Consider the following 20,123-nt stretch of genomic DNA (forward strand, 5'->3'; position numbering starts at 1 on the left):
CGGAGTCACGTGTCGATCTCCGCGATTCCCAAGTATGGCAGAGCTCCGGCATGTCGCGGTCCTCACGGACACTCCCGACCCATCTTCTTCCTTTCTCCTGTTCAATCCTTGAATCGGTCAGTGGTGGCTCTGCACATATAGCCCCAGACAGTCCTTCCGAATCCTCGACCGGAGTTCTTCAAAACGTCCTTCTATTTTCGAAATTCTACCTCAGGGGACAGACACACCGAATCTTGTTCGACACGTTTCCGCGGTAGCCTGAGCTAAGACACCAAACGAGGCCAGCACAGCATCTTTTACCCTCGAGCGCGACGTTCTCGCGAAGCTACTACACCACATCTTGCGCGCCGGCCGCATATGCCGTGATTCCTCGTCAAGGCTGGCTCCTCGACGGAATGCATCTCCTCCGCCTTACACTCCCGCCGCTGAGTCGCCCGACGAGCCAGACCTAGATCTTGTCCGGACGACTACGCTCCCTGACCTCACCCGACCAACTGCCCAGTCTCCCGCAGCGCAGTTCACCAAAAAAGTGGCTTCCGCCGCGGACTCGAACGTTCCGCCCTCACCAACCTCCTCTACGCCCCATACCCCACTCAGCAGCGATGCTGGCCAGGCTGCTCCCTCACCGCTTCACCCACGGGTGGCTGTTATTCTGGGTGTAGACCGCAGGTGGTATATCCCGCTGCTGGTCTGCCGGGCGCTGAGCACAGTGCCCGCTGCGTGGTGGGGGTTGCGATGCGCGTTTACCTTTTTGGCGGAGCTGTTGCACATTCGGCCGGGGATGGGGCGTGAGGGGTGGGCGGCGGCGATTGTCGGGAGTGTAGGACAGGAGTGGGATGTTGAAAGGAGATTTCGGGTTACGGAGGTAGCTTTGGCTATTATGTGGGTATGTATTCGCTATTACCTGAGCAGGGACTTGATCTCTGCTTTTTGCTTTTGATGCAGTGCCAAACTAACCACCTTTGATGACAGTGCTGTGCATCCGCATATCTATCTTATTTCTTTGCTGATTGTATGATGTCTCGATGGTCTGTCTTCCTATATACACACTTTCGCCTCGATCCTTTCTGACAATTCTTCAGGCTTTTGAACTACACCCCTCCAGCTGTTGTTATCCGCCTTTTAACAACAAATGGATTGATTGCATACATAAGTTCTTGGGTCCTCTATCTTTCCGGTGCATCTTCTGATCCACGGCTTCTATTACCAGCCTGGATATCTATCACCACGGTATGTCACTGCCTCATCACATTTACACTACCATACCATACTAACTCTTAAATAGTCCCTCACATTTGTCTACCACGCAACCCAAAACCACGCAATGATAAAACGCGAAACGGCAGCGTCTTTACTAGTCGTCTCCGTAGCAAGTTTCCTCAGCATGTCTTCACTTCTACTTCAACTGCATTTAACCCGCGAAAACGAGCCCGAAGTCCCCGTCTTCGTGATCACGCGCAAACTTTGGGACTGGGCCGTTGCTATCTTTCTACGCATGCGCGTTGCTGATACCCGCGTTGCTGGAGAACTTTGAACAATTGCTTTCTCTTTCGGGATCTATCCCGGTCTTTTCTTCTACTTCTTTCTCGCATGCACCGATAGGAAGAGAAACACAACGGTTTTGGGTTGAGCAGGTTCCTGTGCAATGAAGGGCCTGAATTGTATATTTTCGGGATTGTCGTTTCATGGTAGACTAGTGGTGAATAGCCTAGCTTGACTACGAGTCTTTTTCTTCTGGGTTTACACACCGATCTTTGACAGATCTAATTCATTTCGTTCGACTTCCTAAAGCTTCTACACTGGCTTAAATCTGTAGCACCTGTGGGCTACTACAGCCTGCACAAGTCCTGGACCAGTCGAGTCTTGCACTTTGGGTGAAAACTATAGGTGTTTACGTAGGTCCATGTTCAATATCAATGGGCAATTCAATTCCATGTTTCCGATTGACAATAGCAAGGAGCGCAGACATGGAAAGAAGCAAGGCAGCGGGAAAAAATTAAGGAACGGTAAAAACCGATCAGACGAGCAGCAACGAGAGTTAACAAAAGCTCACCCTTCCTTGAGAAACCCAACCACCAGCTTCACAATGCAAGACGCAACGGGAAACCTGTGACAGGGCAGATCCCTCGGAAAGCACATAAAAGGAAATGAAAACAAGAAAGCACACGCAAAGTCATGAATGATAAAACGCATCGTCTGTCTATGCAGATATGGGTATCTACCAACGCCTCGTTCCGTCATGATCCCGTTCTGGACAAAGCAAAATGAAATGTCGACTATGAAAACGCTTTCCCGGTCGATCATGCTGGTTCTCGATCGCTGGGAACAGAGGTGAAACGAATCATATTCGACACATGGGCCAAGTCTAAACAATCCAGGCACAGAGCAATGGAAATGAGAAAGCAAGACATTTGACCGATTGGGCGGGCCGGCTGTGCACACGGCCGGCGGTTAGGGGATAACATTTGATAGCATGCTTCCTATCCCACCGCTCACGGGGTAACATAGACTGGGAAGAAGGGGACCGGAACAAGACATGGCGATGTGTTTAGAAACCATGGACCTGCGAGGGATTAGTATATATGTCGTGGTCTGGGCTGAAGTCGAAGCACATACCTTGATGGTCTTGGCATCCAGTTCAAGGCCTTCCTTCTTGTCGGTCAAGAACTCCTGGACATCCTTACGCTGATCTCCCTGAAGCTGAATCACCTCGCCCATCTCAGTGTCAGCGACGATGGTGCCATTGCAAGCTAGAGGGAAAAGGGCCGGTCAGTACGATGCTTTCACGATATGTATGTAATAGGGGGACGAGGTATAGACATACCGAACTTCTTCTTGATGACCTTCAAAATCTTCTTCTGGTCAAACTTCTTAGGCAGACCCTGAACAGTGGTCAGAGTCTTACGACCATTGCGCTCTGCAGGAAGTATAGATTAGCACGTGCCCGACACGGTAGATCAGCATGCCGCGATGAGGATGGGGGGAGGGGGAAAATCAACAACACAGAGAAAGGAAGACATACGCTGAATCCGTATATGGATGTAATTCTGAGACTGTTTAGTCTCGCCGGTGTCTTCGTCAGCTTCGGCGAAGGGGTCTGTTGAAGGTCGGTGTCAGCGGCAGTCCGGTACCGAATCTTTACCCCGCCACCGCGATCGACGAGGGGGGTGAGCCAAAGAATGTAACCTCGAGGCCAAAGAAAACCACATGGATGCGAGAGGTACTCTCTGATCCCACATGAAGTATTTCAAGCCCGTTCAGGGGTCATGTTGAGGCACGTTCGATATGCGGGCAGTGGAGGGGGCAGGTGGCGACACGACTCACCGAAGGTCTTGAGGTTTTCGATGGACATAAACTCGGCCTTTTTTCGTAAACGGCCCTTGAAAGCGGTTTTGGTAAAGTGAGCGGAGGGCGAGATTCAGTATCTCTTAAGGTTGAGGGATCGCAAGGGTGCGTGTGGAGAGGGGAGTTAGCTGGTCTGGTGTTTGAGGGAAAGAATCAGAGAGAAGAGCGGCAAAGCCTTTTGTGACGGTCACGTTGTGGGGGAGGCGGTGTGTGACTAAGCAATCCTTCTACGGTTCTTAGGTACAAAGAGTACAAAGCTACCAAGTACTGGTACTTCTTTTTTCCTTTTTTAATTTGTTTGCAATATCAAGTCATTGAGTGATGGATTTGATAAGTTTTTCGAATAATGACGCAGTCGAAGTGTAGCATGGTGCAATTACAAGACATGGATCATTCCAAATCATATTGGTACAGCATGAGTCAAATGTTCGCCGACTGGACAGTCTCAAGTGGCGATAGTTAACCCTCCGCGGCATTCTCAGCCGCCTGACATTATTGTACGGATGGCAGCAGTGTGTTGATTAGCCCCGTGGTTATCCGAGGTAATGGTATCATTGGAGGTTGAGAGCTTAGGCCGCGGGGACCGAAGTGGTGCCGCCCTTCACCTGTGGAGGCATAAAGATAGGGAAGTAGGTCTGTGGAAATCGTCAGAGGGACATCGAACAGGAAAGGATTCGGGAAACCGGGGCAGATTATCAGAGCGACGTACAACGACCAGCGCCATCACTAATCGGTCAAAAAGTGGTCAGTATGAGATCGCCTCAGGGTGTACAACAGGTAGATACGAACAAGACATGAAGACCGACATGTAAGCCGGAGTGGAAGCAGTCTTCTTCTGCTCGGGCGACTCAGCCAGCCAGGACTGGAGGGAAAAGACGAAGGAAACCCTGCAGGTGTGTCAGAGAAACTGGACCCAACGGAACTCTGGGAATATGATGCCTACCATCCAATCATACTAAAGAGCATGCCCTGTTAGTTGCGCGATACGATTTGACAGGATGCGCGCTCATCTCGACTCACCGGTTCCGTGTGAACATCTAAAGCCACCGTGTGTCAGCCAGCAGATTCGCTTTAGGCCCCAAACTCCGATCCCTTCAACTCAGGGGAAAGAACGACCTACCGCAGCCATTGGCATGGTGCTTGACATGGTGCCTGTTACCTTATCAGCATTGGGCTCTTTGGGCGCTAGCGTGTGACGGAGGGTGTTGCGTACTGGACATGTCGGCCTCATCGCCTTTCTTGGGCGGGTCGACATAGGGGATCGCTGGCGCCACGTCAGTATCTACCCGATGAGAAGGATACAGGTTGACTCACCGAGCTCCGCCCGACGCATATCCTTGGTTGACGCCATTTTGTTGTGCAGAGTTGGGGATAGGAGAAGGACTGGAAGTTGAGCAACTTGCGCCAAGCCATCCCGGGGGACTAGACCGGGGTTGGTGGCCTTAGGCAGTCAAGCGGCAAGCTTCTCAGGATTGACCCGGACATTCATACACAATCACTATTGTTGGACCACGTCAAGGCATGGCGAACGCGATATCTACCAGAGATACGAGGGCCCTACGGGACCTGATATCCCTTTACAAATGCTTACTGTTGGTCCAGTGCGGTGCCAGGCTGTTTCCTGCGAGGCACAACGGATCACCGCATACTTGCAGCCGACCCGCCTAAAACTGGGGACGATCTCAGTTCCGAAATGGTCGGTGAGATGTTGACAGAGATGAAACGCAGATCGATGGGATACTTGGATTGGTCGCACACGCACACTGAAGTACTGCCGACCTCCTTGCATCCTGCGGCGCACAGCATCCAACATGAAATCTCCAACAGACCCGGCAGCTCCGACGGCAATGGGCTTGGCCGTGGCCCTTTCCAATGACTGGGAGGAAGATTTCTATTGTTCCAATTGCCATTGTTGCCCGCCGTTTCACATTCGCATCGGTTGATTGCCAGAGTCTCCCTCCGATGGTACCACAATGACCCACCGAGTTCGGGCAAGTCCAGCCAAGCCAGCTGGACACGCCGTACGATTTCTACGATGCACCCATCCGACAGTGGGCCGATAGTGCGGAATGTGGGCGTGGACAGCCCTCGCAGGGCAACCCGTCACTTTGAGGCAGTGAAGCAAGATAAGCCGATCTTGGCGCAGGGCATATAGGCTAAGGCGACTCCGACCACCGTCCACCGTCCGCCGTCTGCTCGGGGGAATGAAATGGCTTGCTGCAGTTTGATCCGATCGCCTGCCCAGGCCCCCCCCGGGGACATCGGGGTTTAGTTCCGTGTGGGATAAGCTCTGTGCCTTGCTACCGCCTCTTTGAGAAGATCCAAGATGGGGGCCGAGTAAGGAAGGGAGATGCGACGCGACAGAAGATGTTCCACACGATAGCCGACGAAACAAAAGAAAGCAGCAGGCTATTCCGAGGTACGGAGGAAACCAAACAAAGAACCACAACTCCATTAGGGGGGCAACAACCAGGAAAAACCGGATAGGGGGCCGCCGGGGTTTGCCAATGTTTAGAAATGAGTACAGCCTCGGTCACGTCGATTAGCCATCCATACCACGGATCCCGCCACTGTCACTTCCGTGTCGGGTAAGGCCCAGTGTTCTCTCAACGAATGTTTAATAGTAGGGCGAACCTAACCGCACACTCGGGCATGGCTCGGACTAAAAGGGGGCAATGGGTCCGCCCTGGAAATTGAGGACTTACCCTGGCTCTCCGTCTCCGCCTGTATACTCCGGGCTCCGTAGATCCTTGTCCGTGTGTATACACATACAATACCTGCCATATGTAGTGCCGGAGAATCGATAGATACTCCGGGGAAACTAGTCGATGGCGTCGATTCCGTCTGCATGACACCGTCCATCGCAGCGATCTGATCATACAATCCGCCACGCCACGCTGTGTGGAGGAGTCTGATTCCGTCGATCCGGTGGAGCCCCGGAGAAGGACGGCTGAATGGATTTGGCCCGACTTACGTTATCCCCATCAACACCGCCGATAACGCCTGCACTTGCCATCTTCCGCAATATTTGCAGTTGGTGAAAACATCAAAGAAAAGCAAAGCTCCCACAGTCGGAGTCGGGCATTCGCATTGCTTGTTCCTCCCTCGCTCGCTCGGGCCTCTTCCAGCTGCGGCCGTCCCTTCATGCCATCGTCTATCACACCTCGTGAACACTGCATGTTGTGAGCGACATTGATCGACCCTCGCATTTACATCTTCAATCGCTACCCTCCGAGTCCCTTCCTGTTCCTGCTCCCTATATACCGGCTCATGCAATACCCCGGATGCTTCACAAAAACCCTTTCGGACAAGACACCATGAGCCTAAGATGATCCCCCATTCCTCTGCCGGCGGCCAATCATGGGGCCACCCGATGCGCTCGCTGAACGGTGGCCCTGGTCGAGTTGACCAGGTCTTTGCGCCTGCTCAGCCAGATCTTCCTGCCGAGTCCTCGCAACCGCAACCCCGCCAGCCGGTCGCCATCGACTTGACCGCTGCACCTGAATCGCAAGACCGAGAACCGCCGCCGAAACGACCGCGACTCGATGTGCCGGGTACGCCGAACCTGGGGGATACCGGGGCGGCTGCGAACACTGCCGAGTCCAAAGGGACCCCAGGAAGTGCGAGCACGCGACAGCTGCCATCGTGGCGTGGTCGACCACTGTGGTCATTCCAGGCCGTGATGGCGGAGCTCCCGGCCAGCGAGAATCGCGGCGGCGGCGGCGGCGACGGCGCGTCTCCCTCCAAACCAGCATCGCCCCCTCCGTTTCCCGCGCAACCTTTCAGTAATACTCGGCCAACTATTGCGCAAAACGCGGGTGCAAAGGCCCCTGAGGATACTCCCGACACCAAGGTTCAAACAACGCCGTATCGGATCGAGACTCCGGCGGCGGCACCTAAACTCAAAGGCGATAGTAAGTTATCATTTCAATTGTAAATGTCATCAGCAGGCAGCAAATGGATGGAAATGACCAACAAATTGTATTTGCAGAAGTTGCCGACTTCACGCCATGGACCGGAAACCACCCCGAAGATCTCTTGAACGAACAAACCGCGAAACAAGGGTATTATGATCGCACTCAAGTCTCCCAGAATGAGTCCAACACGGCGCGTCCGGCATTGTATGCACAGTTCAAACACCGTACTGGCTTGCAGATGCTCTCGTCTGTATTCTCGGCCGTACTGGAGAAGCGACAAAACCACAACACTGTTCATGCCCCGTCTACGTTCAAACCGCCGCCACGGGTCACGTTGACTGACAACAAACGAGAAGCCTGGCTGCGGGACCTCGCCAATGCGACCGTGCCATTGCGACGACTAAGCAGAACCATTCCACACGGTATTCGCGGGAAGGTGCTCCTCGATCAGTGCTTGGGCAAGTGGATTCCAGTGGCACGCGCGGTCTGGTTAGCGAAATGTGTCGGCGCCAACGAAATCCGCGCCTTCAAGCGCAAGGGAACAAGCGGCTCCCTGTCTGTCGGCTTGGAGGCGAAGTGGGTACGGGACTGGACCTCGAACGTTCAACAGTATGTCGAGGGTGTGTTCAGTGCGCCGAAGTCATCGGACTGGAAGGCCAAAATGACTTATGCTATCGGATTGACGGCACGGCTCTTCTTTGAGAACCTTCTGGATCATGACAGTTTTCTGGACTGGTTTCTTTCATCCTTTGAAGCCGCTTCCCTTGCCACGGTTCCGGTTTGGCTATTGATGCTTGGCATTTATTGGAACAGTGTCATGCGCTATCGACGCCGAGGACGACGATTGGCAGAAATTCTGCTTCAGAAGCTCAAACAGGTAATTTAGCTTGATCTTCCTCTTGTACCGGTTGATATTGACTCCAGTCTAAAGGCTACTGATCTCCACCGCGATACCCTCAAACCCCTCCTCGATCGATTGTCTCGTTTTATCAGCAAACTCGCGCGTGAACATACTTCATCTATGATTCTACCTGCATCCTGGGACATATACAAGTCGCAGGTTTCTTCATGTCTCAATTTGGAACAGAAGTATGATCGAATACTTTTCCAAAGCCTTGCGGAGCGCAATGCCAGAGTACGGCGGCCTCGCCAGTCGAAGGAGGCTGCTCGACGTTCTCCTCAACAACGAATAATTCGACTTCTTGACTCGATTCGTTCTGTCCAAGACGTCTCATCCGTCTCCTCTGCGTGTTTGGAGGCGGTGGCTGACAGAGCTGCCTTGGTCTCCAAGTTGTTGGAGTGGCTGGCCACACCCTTCCGTCATGGAATTTGTCGAGTTTATATCGGTGTTCGTCTTTTGCGAAAGTGGAAATCATTAGGTGTTGATGTTGATGATCATATACTGTCATTTCTTTCTTTTTCCCAAAGAGAGAGCCCCAAGACGATGAACATGGACAATATCTACCATACCATTTCCGAGCTGGTCAGGTCGCAGACTTTCTCGGTTGGTCGCTATCTTCAGTGGTTGATGGCAAAAGGAATTACAGGTCGTGTTTCGAGCGAAAAACAAATGGTAAGTGAAAAATGTTGGCACACTTTACTGTCAGTCCCAGAAATTGACCCCAACAACAGGTGCACGATTTGCCTAGCGATATCGGTTTGATAATTCAGCTTCCTGTCAGCCGATTGCCTGAGCATGTTAGCAACTTACGTGGCACTTTGTTGACGCGCATGGGGTTGTCTGTGTCGGAAGAGGCCGCGGTCACGGCAAGTATCAAGAAGCTCATCAGTCGCCGTCTTCCAGCTATATTTGATACGCCGGTGGATGACAAGGACTCGTTCGATGAACTGGCCGCAAATTCAAGCTGGGCTGTCAAGGCTGATGTAGGCCAATGGCTACGACGCGCGGTGGCCGAATATACGCGCAATGCCACTCACCCAAGCCTCCGCGCCTCTTTCTCATCCGACCCCATGGTTTCCTCAGTCTCCGCCCTTTCACCGAACGAATTTTACATAATCCGCGACATACTCGAGAAGTTCGGTGACATTTCTATGCTTGCCGATGTGTTGAGAATTGCCTCGAGTTCCGAAGACTGTACGGTCCTTGCATCCATCGCCGATACGACGAACTGCCACTTCGACTCTCTTTGCGCAATTGGTGCCACCGTCGACCTTTTCCGAAAGCTTGTGGATACATATGCCAATCTCAAACGGTTCGGTATCCCGAATCTCGACTTGATGTTCTCGTTAATTGAATTGGGTATGCGCGTTCCGAATGAGCTCAACACGGTTGCTATTCTTCGTCAAGACCTCTTCCGCATGGAGAACAGATCGGTTGTTGCCGCTTCTTCGCCCGTGTCCGATCACATCCCGGATTTCTTTGGGGATACAGATCCTCTGTTCCGTGAAAAGTTGGACCACTTGCTCTTGACTGGTAGTGTCATGGACGAAACAACACTCGACACGATCTTCAACACCTTGGCCAAGCATCTCGAATCCGGCGAACATGATGATAAGCTTTCTGCAAATGACACTTGCAGGTATCTGGCGCAGCTGCGATCCTTCCAACCGAAGCACTTTGACGGAATTTTGGCCCGCTGGGTTTGCGGTCATCTGCGAACTCCGGACCGGTGTACCCTGCTCCGTATCCTTCCTCCTCTTATCGGAGTTGGCTGTGTTACCATTCGTTCTTTCTTGTGTTTGGTGAAAAGAATTTCTTATTCTGCAAATGCGATTCCAAATGCAGCAAATCTTCCAACAGACCTTGTCAAGCTTCTTGTCGCTCGTACTGAAGATGACGGGTTTCTTGACTTGGTAAGTTAGAACTCTCTTTCTTGCGAAGCAGAAAACATTGCTAACAAATTACTTCGCCAGGTTTCATATCGGTTCCGTCTCGCACAACAAGAGTTCCTGACCAAAGACTCCGAGGAAGCTCTCCGGATTGTCTGTGGTGCTGCGGCATCCCTCGAAAAATCCGAGATTTCTGCCCAGGATGAAAAGCTGGAGACTTCGATGGTCATGCTATTGCGAGAGCTCCTTGTGCGAAACCCTGGATGTTCCAATCAGGCGTGCGTGCAAAAGCTCCTGAATCAACATCCCGCTGCTCTAAATATGCTTCGGATAGCACTCAACGCATTGTTGAATGTTAATTCAGGAAAGCCTTTGCCAGATATCTCCACAGTACCCCCTCACTCTTCGACAGATCACAACTCTGTGGTCTCAGAGGTTGAGAAGCTTGCTAGCATAACGGACGATTTTTCCCTTCCGTACTGTCAGTTGAAACTCCAGGTTCTTTTCAATGCCGACTCTGGGGACGACACCCGAAACAATTTTGTGGATGCCGTGTTCAAGACTGTTGTCGCAGATTCTCGCTCACAGAAGCCGCATTGGGTTGATCTTGTTACTCTGATGAACCCTGATGCAGTCCGTCAAATTCGTGAGCGTGCCGAAAAAGAATTTTTCGCTGTCCCTGTGCTTGATGAGCCGACGAAGGAGTCTTCGCCCTCTCTACGGAACATGGGAACCCTTGAGACCGCCAAGCTATACCTGACCATTGTGGAAGAGCTCGCCAACAGCATACCTGAATCCGGGAGCCCGGCTGTTGCCTCCGCTATTGTGGAGAAGATGGATACACTGCTCCAAAAGATTATTACTGCTCAGCCCAGTTCCAATATCTCAGGTGAAAAGCCATCCGGGGTTTCTCAAAGCCAAGCACGGTCTAATTTCGAGCGATCTCTCGCCTTTTGGTTCTCGGCGCTCTTGCGCATGGTTGTGCTCCACCGCGCCTCGTTCATGCAGCCGTTCCCCGCAGTCAAGTTCAACTCCCCCCAGGAGCAGTCACGACTGCTGATCTCCATCTTTTGTATTGCACTCTCTCGCCTTCCGGGTGACGTGCTGCGTCTCTTCCCTGGGGCTGACTACTTCCCTCGTCCCAACGCCTCCGAAGACTACCGACCTTGCCCGGGGATTCTGTTGCAGACTCATGCTCTGGACGTGGCAGCCTCATTGATTGACGTTTTCCCCGACGAGGTCCGCCACCAGTGTGCTCGTTTCCTCAAAGAAAAATGCCCACCCTTCGTACTTCTCCTAAACGATACTCGCTTCCTCTACCTCCTCGGTCCCATCTCCGACTCCTCCTCAACGGCTGCCCTCCAATCGACTTCAGCCCCTTCTCCCGCAGCCTCGGCATCCACACCTACTCCGTCCGCCAACACCACATCCACGCTAACCGGACCATCCGCCGGAATGGACGAGAGCACCAGCTGCGCTGCCAACCGGCTCCGTCTTGAGCACCGTGGCCGTATAGTCGGGCCGTACCCGATACGCTCTTGGGAGCTCTTGGAAGACGCTGCACCATTTGTCGGAGTAAACGACACTGCTGTGAACCTAGGCTATTTTGACGCGAGACGTGTCAGGGCCTAAAAAAGGTCCCGAGCAAACCAAGCATCTCCCTCCTCCAACCAATCAGTTCGAAACCCTTTCATCCTAGTACTCTATATCTTCACCTTATTCACCCTCATCCTCACCCATCATCACATTTCGGAGCATAAGCCTTTGCATTCGCTTTAGCATTGTTATTGTTGCATCTTTCTCGTTACAAGAAAGCAAGCGTTTCCATCATGGCCGACGCCCATCATGATAACGAAATCTTCCCAGTACCTGCTTCGTTATTGTTTTCTTCCGCTAGTGGTATGGTATTGGGTGGAAGGGGTCAGATTCACGGCTGCATTTTACATTTTTGTTTGTACATATCTTCTATGCTCCTCTATTCGGGTCCTGGCGTTGTGCGGGACAGTCATGCCAATTCCTTTCATTATTATTATGGTATTTCGGTTTGGTGGACTGTCATTGTATACCCTGGTCCTCAATTATGAAGAGCTTTATTTCTTTTATCTTTGTTTGATTAGTACGAGTTCCGCTTTGATTCAGGATGTTTGTTTAGAACCTGTGGTTTAAAGATGGTGCTCATCCTATATATTCTGACTCCGGCCTTTTTTTTTTTTTTTTTTTTTTTTTTTTTTCCCTCATATATTGGGCTGTCTCGGCCGGTCTCTATACTATATACTGATGCCACTCTGAACAATATCCGGCCGTCTACCCAGTCACCTCTATGTGATTCCAGAATCTACCTCTGACTCCCCTCTGGAGTCGAACAAATACCCGACAGCGCATATCGTATATATACTCTTCGCTTCCCTTTCAAGCTTCTCCATCCATCTCCTACATCGCTTGGCTTTCAACATGAGTCCTTGACACAACATACAGCACTCGTGTCCAGAACACTTTACGGAATGTCCGGTATCTGCTTATCGACAGAAAGCTGGGGACAAAAGGCTGAGGTTAACCCCTTCACGACCAACAATGCGCCCGCAGGCGAGTACGAGAAGGTGACCACCGGGAGTTATTTGCTCTAGTTGGTGCGCTTATCGTGTTCGTATTTTCGAGTCGGTCTTCCAGCTCTTGCTGTGCTCGGTGTTGGTCCCGTGTTCGTCGTCCTCTTCTACCTGAAAACCGGGAGTACCCTCAAAAACTACCTCATCAGGACCGTGATCATGGTCAGCTTTACGACGGAGAGGATGAAGAACATCCCGGGCAACACCCAGAAGGAGGATGGACAACTTAAAGATCACCACGATCGACGTCGACATCAAGAATCTCTGCGTGGAGGCGACTATGTATGGACATGTTCAGGAAGCTGCGCACAGTCGCGGATCCAGTGACGTACCCGAACGTGGCGAGATATATGTTAGTGCTAGCGAATGCGATTCCGATCAAGTGCATCTGCGTGGGCATCAGACTCTACGAGAACGGTATCCTCCCCTCATTCGCGGGCGCGATAGCCTACACGCCCAGGAAGTGAAAGACTTTTGAATCGATGCAAGGCTCTCTACGATGGCTCGGGCCCAGGGTGTCTGGGGATCCGAGGACACCGAGGCCATCTTTGGCCAGATCTCCTCCACTAACTTCGTCCGCGCCATTCCCCCTCTACTGAACTCCTCCCTACCTTTCGACCAACTCCGCACTGCCATCAACCGCATGTCGGGAAATGCCTTTAATTACACATGGCCTAGGTGTGTACATCCTCTACAACCCGGGCTACAGTGAGAACGCTAGTTCGGATCCTCAAAGACTTTACTAGACCCTGGAATTTAGACTGATATGGAGCCTCAAACCGAATTACATGTGATGTTGGTCAAAAAACTGGGTTCGATTATAATGGTCCCTTTGAGCAGAGTCAGTAACAAAGTTGATTTGAAAGGTTCATATCGACACAAAATGCTGTCAGTTACCAAGGCTGGGACTGGGGAGTCGTATACCCTCAATGCAACATCCACTACTCTACAGGCAGGACTAACTTTGCCTCCTCACTACCTTGCCCCTACTCCGTGCAGCCCAACAGGAGGAGCTGCTTACAATATCCAAGGACGCATTGAGAATCGAAGAGAGCTTCCCGACTGACGACCAGAGAGAAGAGAAACCTTGCCGCTGCCTACCAACTCCTAAATACCGATCGCCAGGCGGCGGTGACAAAGATGTAGTTGATCATGAATGGTGAGGTGCCAATGAACCGATACCCACTCTAGAAGCAGTCTTACAGGCAATGCTGGACAGGGGCAAGCCGCACCCTACATGATATCTTCTGACTCCATGTTCCTCTCTCTGTGCAACATGAACCGCTGGCTCGTGCAAAGCGCGCAGATGTGGAGACGCACTTCCAAGGTTTTCGATACCTATTTATTGATGAGAATTCGATGGTAGAACTACAGCAATTGTAGTGGATCAGTCAAGAGATCTTTACAGAATCAGTTGGGGAGCACTTTGCTGGCCTGAACATTGTTCTGATAGGCGACCTTCAGCTGAACTCGACTCATGGAGACTATATCGAGTGTTTAGTATCACGATCGAGCTCGACATGAGGTCCGCCAAGGTGGCACTGGTGAGGAGAGTCAGGCCTTCTGTGATGCACTTGACAACCTGCGGACTAGTGAGTTGACAATGGATAATTGGCAGTTGATCTCTACTCGGGTCATGGCAGTGCTTCCTGCGCCTGAGATTCAGGGCTTCCGAGAGGTACCTTGTCAGATAATGCTATCTAGTATTTTGTTAGCAACTTGGAAAGTCTTGCCACTGCCCTCAACTTCCGTGTAAACGTAACCAATCACGTGTAAGAGGTATCATCTCTGTGGGTTGATATATATAAAATTTTTTTTTACTCAGGATGAGACCCGAGAATAATCCTTTGCGAGAAGTGGTGAAGTCCGACTGTGAAAGGAATAGGGCGAAGTCGAAGTACGGATGGAATGCGTGGGGCAGCTGCAAGCAAGTGGATCGCGTGAGGCACCATTCCGTAGCTCCGTCATCCGAGCAACTTCAACCTTTCAACCTCCCAAAATGTTGCCAACCCGCAGCCTCGCGACCCAGTCTGGGTTCTTCAAGCGCAGCGCTGAAGAGCTCACTCGTCTCTCCAAGATTGGTACGGTGCCCCATTGCTTTTTGCGACACTGTCGCCACTCGCTGCCGCTAGCTGGGAGCTCCCTGCGCATAAACTGACTTGAGCTTCCCTCCCAGCCTGGAACACCGAAGGCATCCAAACGCCCACCAAGCCCTATGTGCTCCTCAATTTTGAGGACAAGCAGACCGCCGAAGAATGTAAGACCATGTCCGACCGTGCTGTGGCCGGCTTCAGCACGGCCAATCTGGACTACGAGCCCGGCGATCCCTCGACGAATGTTCCTCCACACGCGCGATTCCACGGAAACATTTCCACCAAGCTCCCTGATAACTTCCGTGTCGAGAGAACCGGTATGTTTCTGGCCATGCTTCCCTTTTCCTACAACTTTGGGGTCTAACCACAATCGCGCACTAGGATATGCTGCTTTCCGCAATAAAGACCGCGGCGTCTGGCTCTTCGGCCGTCTGACCTGGGACGTAGACCCATATGCATACCTCGCGCTCCGCGTGAAATCCGACGGAAGGCGCTACACTATCAACATACAGACGGACTCTATCGTCGATACCGATATCCACCAGCACCGGCTATACACCCGACACCACCGAGTCCGTTCCGCCAATCAAGAATTGTACCCACAAAGTATTCGAGATGCGCTCGCCGCAGAACACCAAGCCAAACAAGAAGCCACCGCGCAAAAAAAGGCCGAAAACCCCGAGGACGAGGAATGGTTCGAAGAATTCCCGGAACCTGAGCGCCCGTCGTTCGAAGAATTGTATCCGAAAGGTGTCCCCAATTCCCTTCGCGATGTAAATCCCGAAGAAATCAGAGGAATGTATCCAAATGGGATTCCAGATGCTCTCGGCGATGTCCCCACCGAAGGCACGGTTATCTCTACTTCCTCCTCCGTCACTACGTCCGGCGCAACTGGCTGGGAAACGGTTCTCCTGCCATTTAACTCGTTCGTTCGTACGAATCATGGATATGTGATGGAGCCACAGACCTCTATCATGAAGAACAGAGTTAAGAGTATTGGAATCGGTCTCACGGACCGTATTGATGGGCCATACAACTTATGCATTCACAAGATCTGGGCCACCAATGGTATGACTGAGGAGGATGCCGCTGAGGACCGACGCATCTGCGGCTCAGATGCGCTGCCTGTTGATGAGGGTGTTCAGACAGGCTGGGTGGAGTCCAAGAGGCATGAAAAGGAGGAGAGTAAGGAGGCTTCCCCGGCAAAAGAAAAGGGTCTGAAGGGGCTTCGTTCAGAATGGGATGACTGAGTCAACATCTGATACGATAACATAATTTCCTCGGTTCTTTTGGCGTCTATGTGTAAACTAATTTGAACATACTGGGTTCACACTTAGTCTTTCTAGACTGAAATGACAACGTATATGTAACAACTTTGATCATGATCAATTTTATTCTTCACGTCCTTGCATACACAAGTTCATTTATGAGTATATACTGGTAGAAAGCAACACCACTGTAACTGAGTTCAATTACTGACCACCGGTGAGCTTCTCCCAAGCCTCCTTATACTTCTCAGCAGTCTTCTGCTGAACCTCCTCCGTCATCCGCACACCCTCCTTACCCTTCAATCCCTCTGCAACAAGCCAGTCCCGCAAGAACTGCTTGTCGAAGCTCGACTGGCCCCGACCAACAGCGTATGTGTCCTTGGGCCAGAATCGCGAGGAGTCAGGTGTCAAGACTTCATCGGCCAGGACGACCTCGTTGGTCTCTGGGTCGACACCGAACTCGAACTTGGTGTCGGCGATGATAACGCCGCGCTCGAGCGCATACGCGTGCGCAACCTTGTACAATTGCACAGAGAGCTCGGCAACGGTTGAAGCGTGCTCTCCGAGAATGGCAGCAGCTGCAGTCTAGAATTAGTTTGAAATGAAATGTATAAATGAAGGCAAAAGGCTAATACATACCCTGGTCAGGGTGGATATTCTCGTCGTGCTCGCCCTGCTCAGCCTTGGTGCTGGGGGTGTAGATAGGACCATCGGGGAAAGCTTGGCTCTCCTGCAGCCCGGGTGCGACCTTGATTCCGTGGACGGTGCCGGACTTCTTGTACTCGTTCCAGGCTGAGCCGGTGATGTATCCGCGGACGATGGCCTCGATTGGGAGAATGCGCAGCTTGCGAACTTGCATACTCCGGTTTTGCAGGACGGGACGCAGTGACTCGGGGATCTGAGGAGGGAGGTCAAGGGTGAGGAAGTGTGTGCGCAGCGAGGGAATGGCTTCCTTCAGGGCGTTGAACCATGTGCGGGTGCAGAGGGTGAGGAGAACGCCTTTGTTCGGGACACCCTTCATAAGAATAATTGTTAGCTATCTATTTTCATGTTCAATTCAGGATTGCGAGGGAAAAAGTACATTCTCCATGATCACATCGTAGGCGGAGATGCGATCAGAGGCAACGAACAACAGCGTCTTGTCGTCGATCTCGTAAAGGTCGCGAACCTTACCCCGAGCAATCAGGGGCAGAGCGCCTTGCAATTCAGTTGTTGTGAGAGGCTCAGCCATTGTGGGATGTTCAATTGGCGCAATTGAGCGAGAAATCGAGTAACGTGAACTTTTGGAGGGGAAGAAGCGCGGAATGCGTCATGCGCCGATTTTTGGCGGGGCGATGGCGGCCTTGCTGCCTGAGGCGCTTATCCCGGCTTATCAGCGACGCGCTTCACGCAGCGGATTTGATCTCCTTCGCGGTTCTCCCTCAGATGGGCTGGTCGTGACAGTAACCATGACTCGCTATCTGACCCCCTGGCGGATCGCTCTGCTATGTCTCGTTCACATCTACACAGACGGGGTCGTCCCTAACTCGTCCGCCATCCATATTTTGCAGTTCATGACCGCTGGACTGTTCCCTTTAGATCCCACCGATAAGGAGTGGGACAAACATTACCTGCCCGGCATCAAAGGATTCGAGGAGCTACTTTCAAAGCATGAGTCATCCGTCCCTGGCCGCACGCTCTGGGATTTATTCCTCAAAGAAATCTGGCACATCAATTCGCTGGATGCGCTGGATACGTTTATGAGTGAAACCATGCCGTCCTTGTTGATGAAGACGCGTGAGCAACTGATCCAGGAACGAGACAGTGGTCTGGCACCGCCTCGGGATGAGGGTATCAAGCTGGCGAGGACTGCACCGATGGGCAAATTTGTCCGCAAGACTCAGATGGAATACACCCGGCTGCAGTTCTCTGACTCGGTGAATCTGTGGAATGAATTCGTCAAGTATCGTTTGCCGACGTACCACATGTGGGCACGCAAGAATGCGGCTGAACAGTCTCCCATTGATACCAACCTTGACGCATTTGGCCTGGATACCAACAGCGACCTTTCTCGGGTGGTGTATGGGCGTGTCGAGGAGGAAGAGGTCGAGGATGGCAAGATCAGCGTCAAGGACGCTGAGCGCCTAGTGGAATTCCAGGTGGAGGAACTTCAACGTAAGTTCTTGCTGCGACCGTTTAACGGCGCCAACGATCTAACATTTCCAGGACTGGGAGGAAGAGTTCCAGAGAGCATGCGGAATCAGCTGAGGAAGATCTTGACGGCCGAGTCATCTTCTCCCAATTTGGTGCACTACTTGGAGTAAATTTGGAGTGGATCCGTCATTCCCTCTGGGCACCGTTACTGACTCGAAATACAGATATCTCGACTCTTGGCGCGCGGGTGACTACACATCGGCCTTTGATTCTCTCCACCGCTACTTCGACTACACCATGCACAGCACTGTCGACCGAAGCGCCTACCAGTTTGCACTTCTCAACCTGGCGATCATCCAAGCTGACTTTGAATGCTATAAGGAGGCCATCTCTGCTGTACAGGAAGCCGTCGCGATTGCCCGTGAATCTCAGGACATGCCTTGTCTGAACTTCTGCATGAGCTGGCTGTATCATTTCGGGAAGGCTTTCCCCGAGCATATGCGAGAGGTGCGAAACAGTGGCATGCTGGGTAACGAAAAGGAAGGACTTGCGTTCCTCAAGGCCAAGGCGAAGGAGACCGACTCGTGGGCACTCTTGAGTACCACGATGGTAAGCGAAGCAAAGCTAGACATGCAGCAGGTGTGTTTATAACCCGTGTACACAATTTTCTTTTTCCCATCTAGGAAGTTACTGACATTTTTTTTTTTTTTTTTTTAGGGAGAGAGTCTTCCCTCTATCATCGAATCACTCGTGAAAGCCGCTCATGTCAACCTGACCAAAGGCCTAACCACTGCGATGGGCCCGCACATGCAGCTGCAGAGCACGCTGTACTCCCGAATTGGTATTTCCTCCCCAATGCAACCACCATGAGAGATTGAATCTAACTAATGCTCAAAAGGCGCTACTCACCTTGCCTGGCTGACTTCCGAGATGTTCTTGCATTGCTACGGGGACAAATGCACAAACGATGACTTTGTCAGGATGACGTTCAAAAACTCCCAAATTGTAAGCTTTTCAAACCGTTGCTGCTTATTGCACCAAAAGCTAAAAATTCATACAGCTCGCACAGAAAGGCAACTACAAGCAAGCCCTTGCGCGGATGAACAAGGTTGATCCAGAAAGGCTCCGATCCTTCAAGACCAACCATGAATGGTCCTACTACTCTGGCCTTATCCAGTTGCGCCGACAGATCTGCCGGTAAGTGTTCTGACCCTATCCTTCCAAGGCCGCATTAGCTAACAACTCTGCAGTGATGATAAGGAAGCAGTTGAGCACCTTACCTCGCAACTCCAAAGCGTGCAGCTAGTCGACTTCGACATGCGCATTCAACTCGCATTTCACACCATCGAAAACACCATCCGACAGGGTGACTACGGCCGCGCCTTGCGCATGGTCGAACAAGCTGCCCACTCCATGCAACCCGAAAACTTCGACGTCCACACACAAATCAAACTCCTCAACCTCAAAGCACGCATCCTCGAAAAATCCGGCCACGCCGAACGTGGCTTCTCCCTCGCTATGCGCGCAGCTCACATCGCCTACCGCGCTAAGGTCCTCCTCGACCTCTGGGAATCCATCTGCTCGCTCGCCGCGGTCCTCATCAACATGCGCGAATTCGAAGCCGCAATCGAACTCATCGAAAGCATCATGCCGCAGACCCTTGAAACGGAAGATAGTGCCTTGATTGCGCGCGCATACTCTCTCCTCGTCGATGGCAACATGGGAAAGGCGGGCGATTTGTGGACTACACATGGTCCCGAGAGTAAACATGCGCAGAAGGAGTACATCAACCGGGCCCTGGGTTACATTGACTCTGCGTATGAAGCTTACGAGGAGATTGAGGATCACTTGGGTCAGAGGGAGATGATGGCAAAGAAGGCTACTGTCATGCACCTGACTGGCGACCTGGTTCTTGCAAATGATTACGCGGCGAAGTATCTGGATCTCAGACGCCGTCGCGGAGCGGAGACTTGA

At 51.9% G+C, this 20,123-nt stretch overlaps 8 protein-coding genes across 8 annotated transcripts; 5 read left to right on the forward strand and 3 right to left on the reverse strand.

Annotated features, from left to right (window-relative positions):
- Window positions 1-50: 50 nt before the first annotated feature.
- On the forward strand, window positions 51-1,534 carry N7532_001457 (uncharacterized protein; the record flags this gene model as incomplete). Its single annotated transcript, XM_056613951.1, has 5 exons — window positions 51-116; window positions 281-886; window positions 973-1,028; window positions 1,083-1,230; window positions 1,286-1,534. The coding sequence occupies 5 exons, from the start codon at window positions 51-53 to the stop codon at window positions 1,532-1,534; spliced, it is 1,125 nt and encodes a 374-aa protein (XP_056478992.1).
- A 1,014-nt stretch (window positions 1,535-2,548) lies between these two features.
- Window positions 2,549-3,352, reverse strand: N7532_001458 (translation initiation factor eIF1; the record flags this gene model as incomplete). Its single annotated transcript, XM_056613952.1, has 5 exons — window positions 2,549-2,563; window positions 2,617-2,750; window positions 2,825-2,917; window positions 3,023-3,097; window positions 3,325-3,352. 5 exons carry the CDS (start codon window positions 3,350-3,352, stop codon window positions 2,549-2,551), a joined length of 345 nt encoding a protein of 114 aa, XP_056478993.1.
- Window positions 3,353-3,914: 562 nt separating this feature from the next.
- Window positions 3,915-4,696, reverse strand: N7532_001459 (uncharacterized protein; the record flags this gene model as incomplete). Its single annotated transcript, XM_056613953.1, has 8 exons — window positions 3,915-3,980; window positions 4,055-4,071; window positions 4,135-4,232; window positions 4,289-4,300; window positions 4,366-4,382; window positions 4,466-4,497; window positions 4,559-4,609; window positions 4,660-4,696. 8 exons carry the CDS (start codon window positions 4,694-4,696, stop codon window positions 3,915-3,917), a joined length of 330 nt encoding a protein of 109 aa, XP_056478994.1.
- A 1,977-nt stretch (window positions 4,697-6,673) lies between these two features.
- Window positions 6,674-11,684, forward strand: N7532_001460 (uncharacterized protein; the record flags this gene model as incomplete). Its single annotated transcript, XM_056613954.1, has 5 exons — window positions 6,674-7,259; window positions 7,337-8,139; window positions 8,194-8,835; window positions 8,895-10,076; window positions 10,137-11,684. The coding sequence occupies 5 exons, from the start codon at window positions 6,674-6,676 to the stop codon at window positions 11,682-11,684; spliced, it is 4,761 nt and encodes a 1,586-aa protein (XP_056478995.1).
- Window positions 11,685-12,553: 869 nt separating this feature from the next.
- N7532_001461 (uncharacterized protein) lies at window positions 12,554-13,449 on the forward strand (the record flags this gene model as incomplete). The annotated part of the gene is made up of 4 exons (XM_056613955.1): window positions 12,554-12,662; window positions 12,720-12,937; window positions 13,170-13,333; window positions 13,416-13,449. The coding sequence occupies 4 exons, from the start codon at window positions 12,554-12,556 to the stop codon at window positions 13,447-13,449; spliced, it is 525 nt and encodes a 174-aa protein (XP_056478996.1).
- A 1,205-nt stretch (window positions 13,450-14,654) lies between these two features.
- Window positions 14,655-15,998, forward strand: N7532_001462 (CIA30 family protein; the record flags this gene model as incomplete). Its single annotated transcript, XM_056613956.1, has 3 exons — window positions 14,655-14,736; window positions 14,832-15,065; window positions 15,130-15,998. 3 exons carry the CDS (start codon window positions 14,655-14,657, stop codon window positions 15,996-15,998), a joined length of 1,185 nt encoding a protein of 394 aa, XP_056478997.1.
- A 222-nt stretch (window positions 15,999-16,220) lies between these two features.
- N7532_001463 (phosphoribosylaminoimidazolesuccinocarboxamide synthase) lies at window positions 16,221-17,247 on the reverse strand (the record flags this gene model as incomplete). The annotated part of the gene is made up of 3 exons (XM_056613957.1): window positions 16,221-16,594; window positions 16,656-17,031; window positions 17,098-17,247. The coding sequence occupies 3 exons, from the start codon at window positions 17,245-17,247 to the stop codon at window positions 16,221-16,223; spliced, it is 900 nt and encodes a 299-aa protein (XP_056478998.1).
- Window positions 17,248-17,464: 217 nt separating this feature from the next.
- Window positions 17,465-20,123, forward strand: N7532_001464 (putative anaphase-promoting complex subunit Apc5; the record flags this gene model as incomplete). The annotated part of the gene is made up of 7 exons (XM_056613958.1): window positions 17,465-18,170; window positions 18,222-18,315; window positions 18,374-18,788; window positions 18,867-18,990; window positions 19,048-19,154; window positions 19,210-19,346; window positions 19,400-20,123. 7 exons carry the CDS (start codon window positions 17,465-17,467, stop codon window positions 20,121-20,123), a joined length of 2,307 nt encoding a protein of 768 aa, XP_056478999.1.

This window comes from Penicillium argentinense (genome assembly GCF_028826775.1).
Source record: "Penicillium argentinense strain IBT 30761 chromosome Unknown utg000002l_segment0_segment0, whole genome shotgun sequence".
Lineage (NCBI taxonomy): Eukaryota > Fungi > Ascomycota > Eurotiomycetes > Eurotiales > Aspergillaceae > Penicillium > Penicillium argentinense.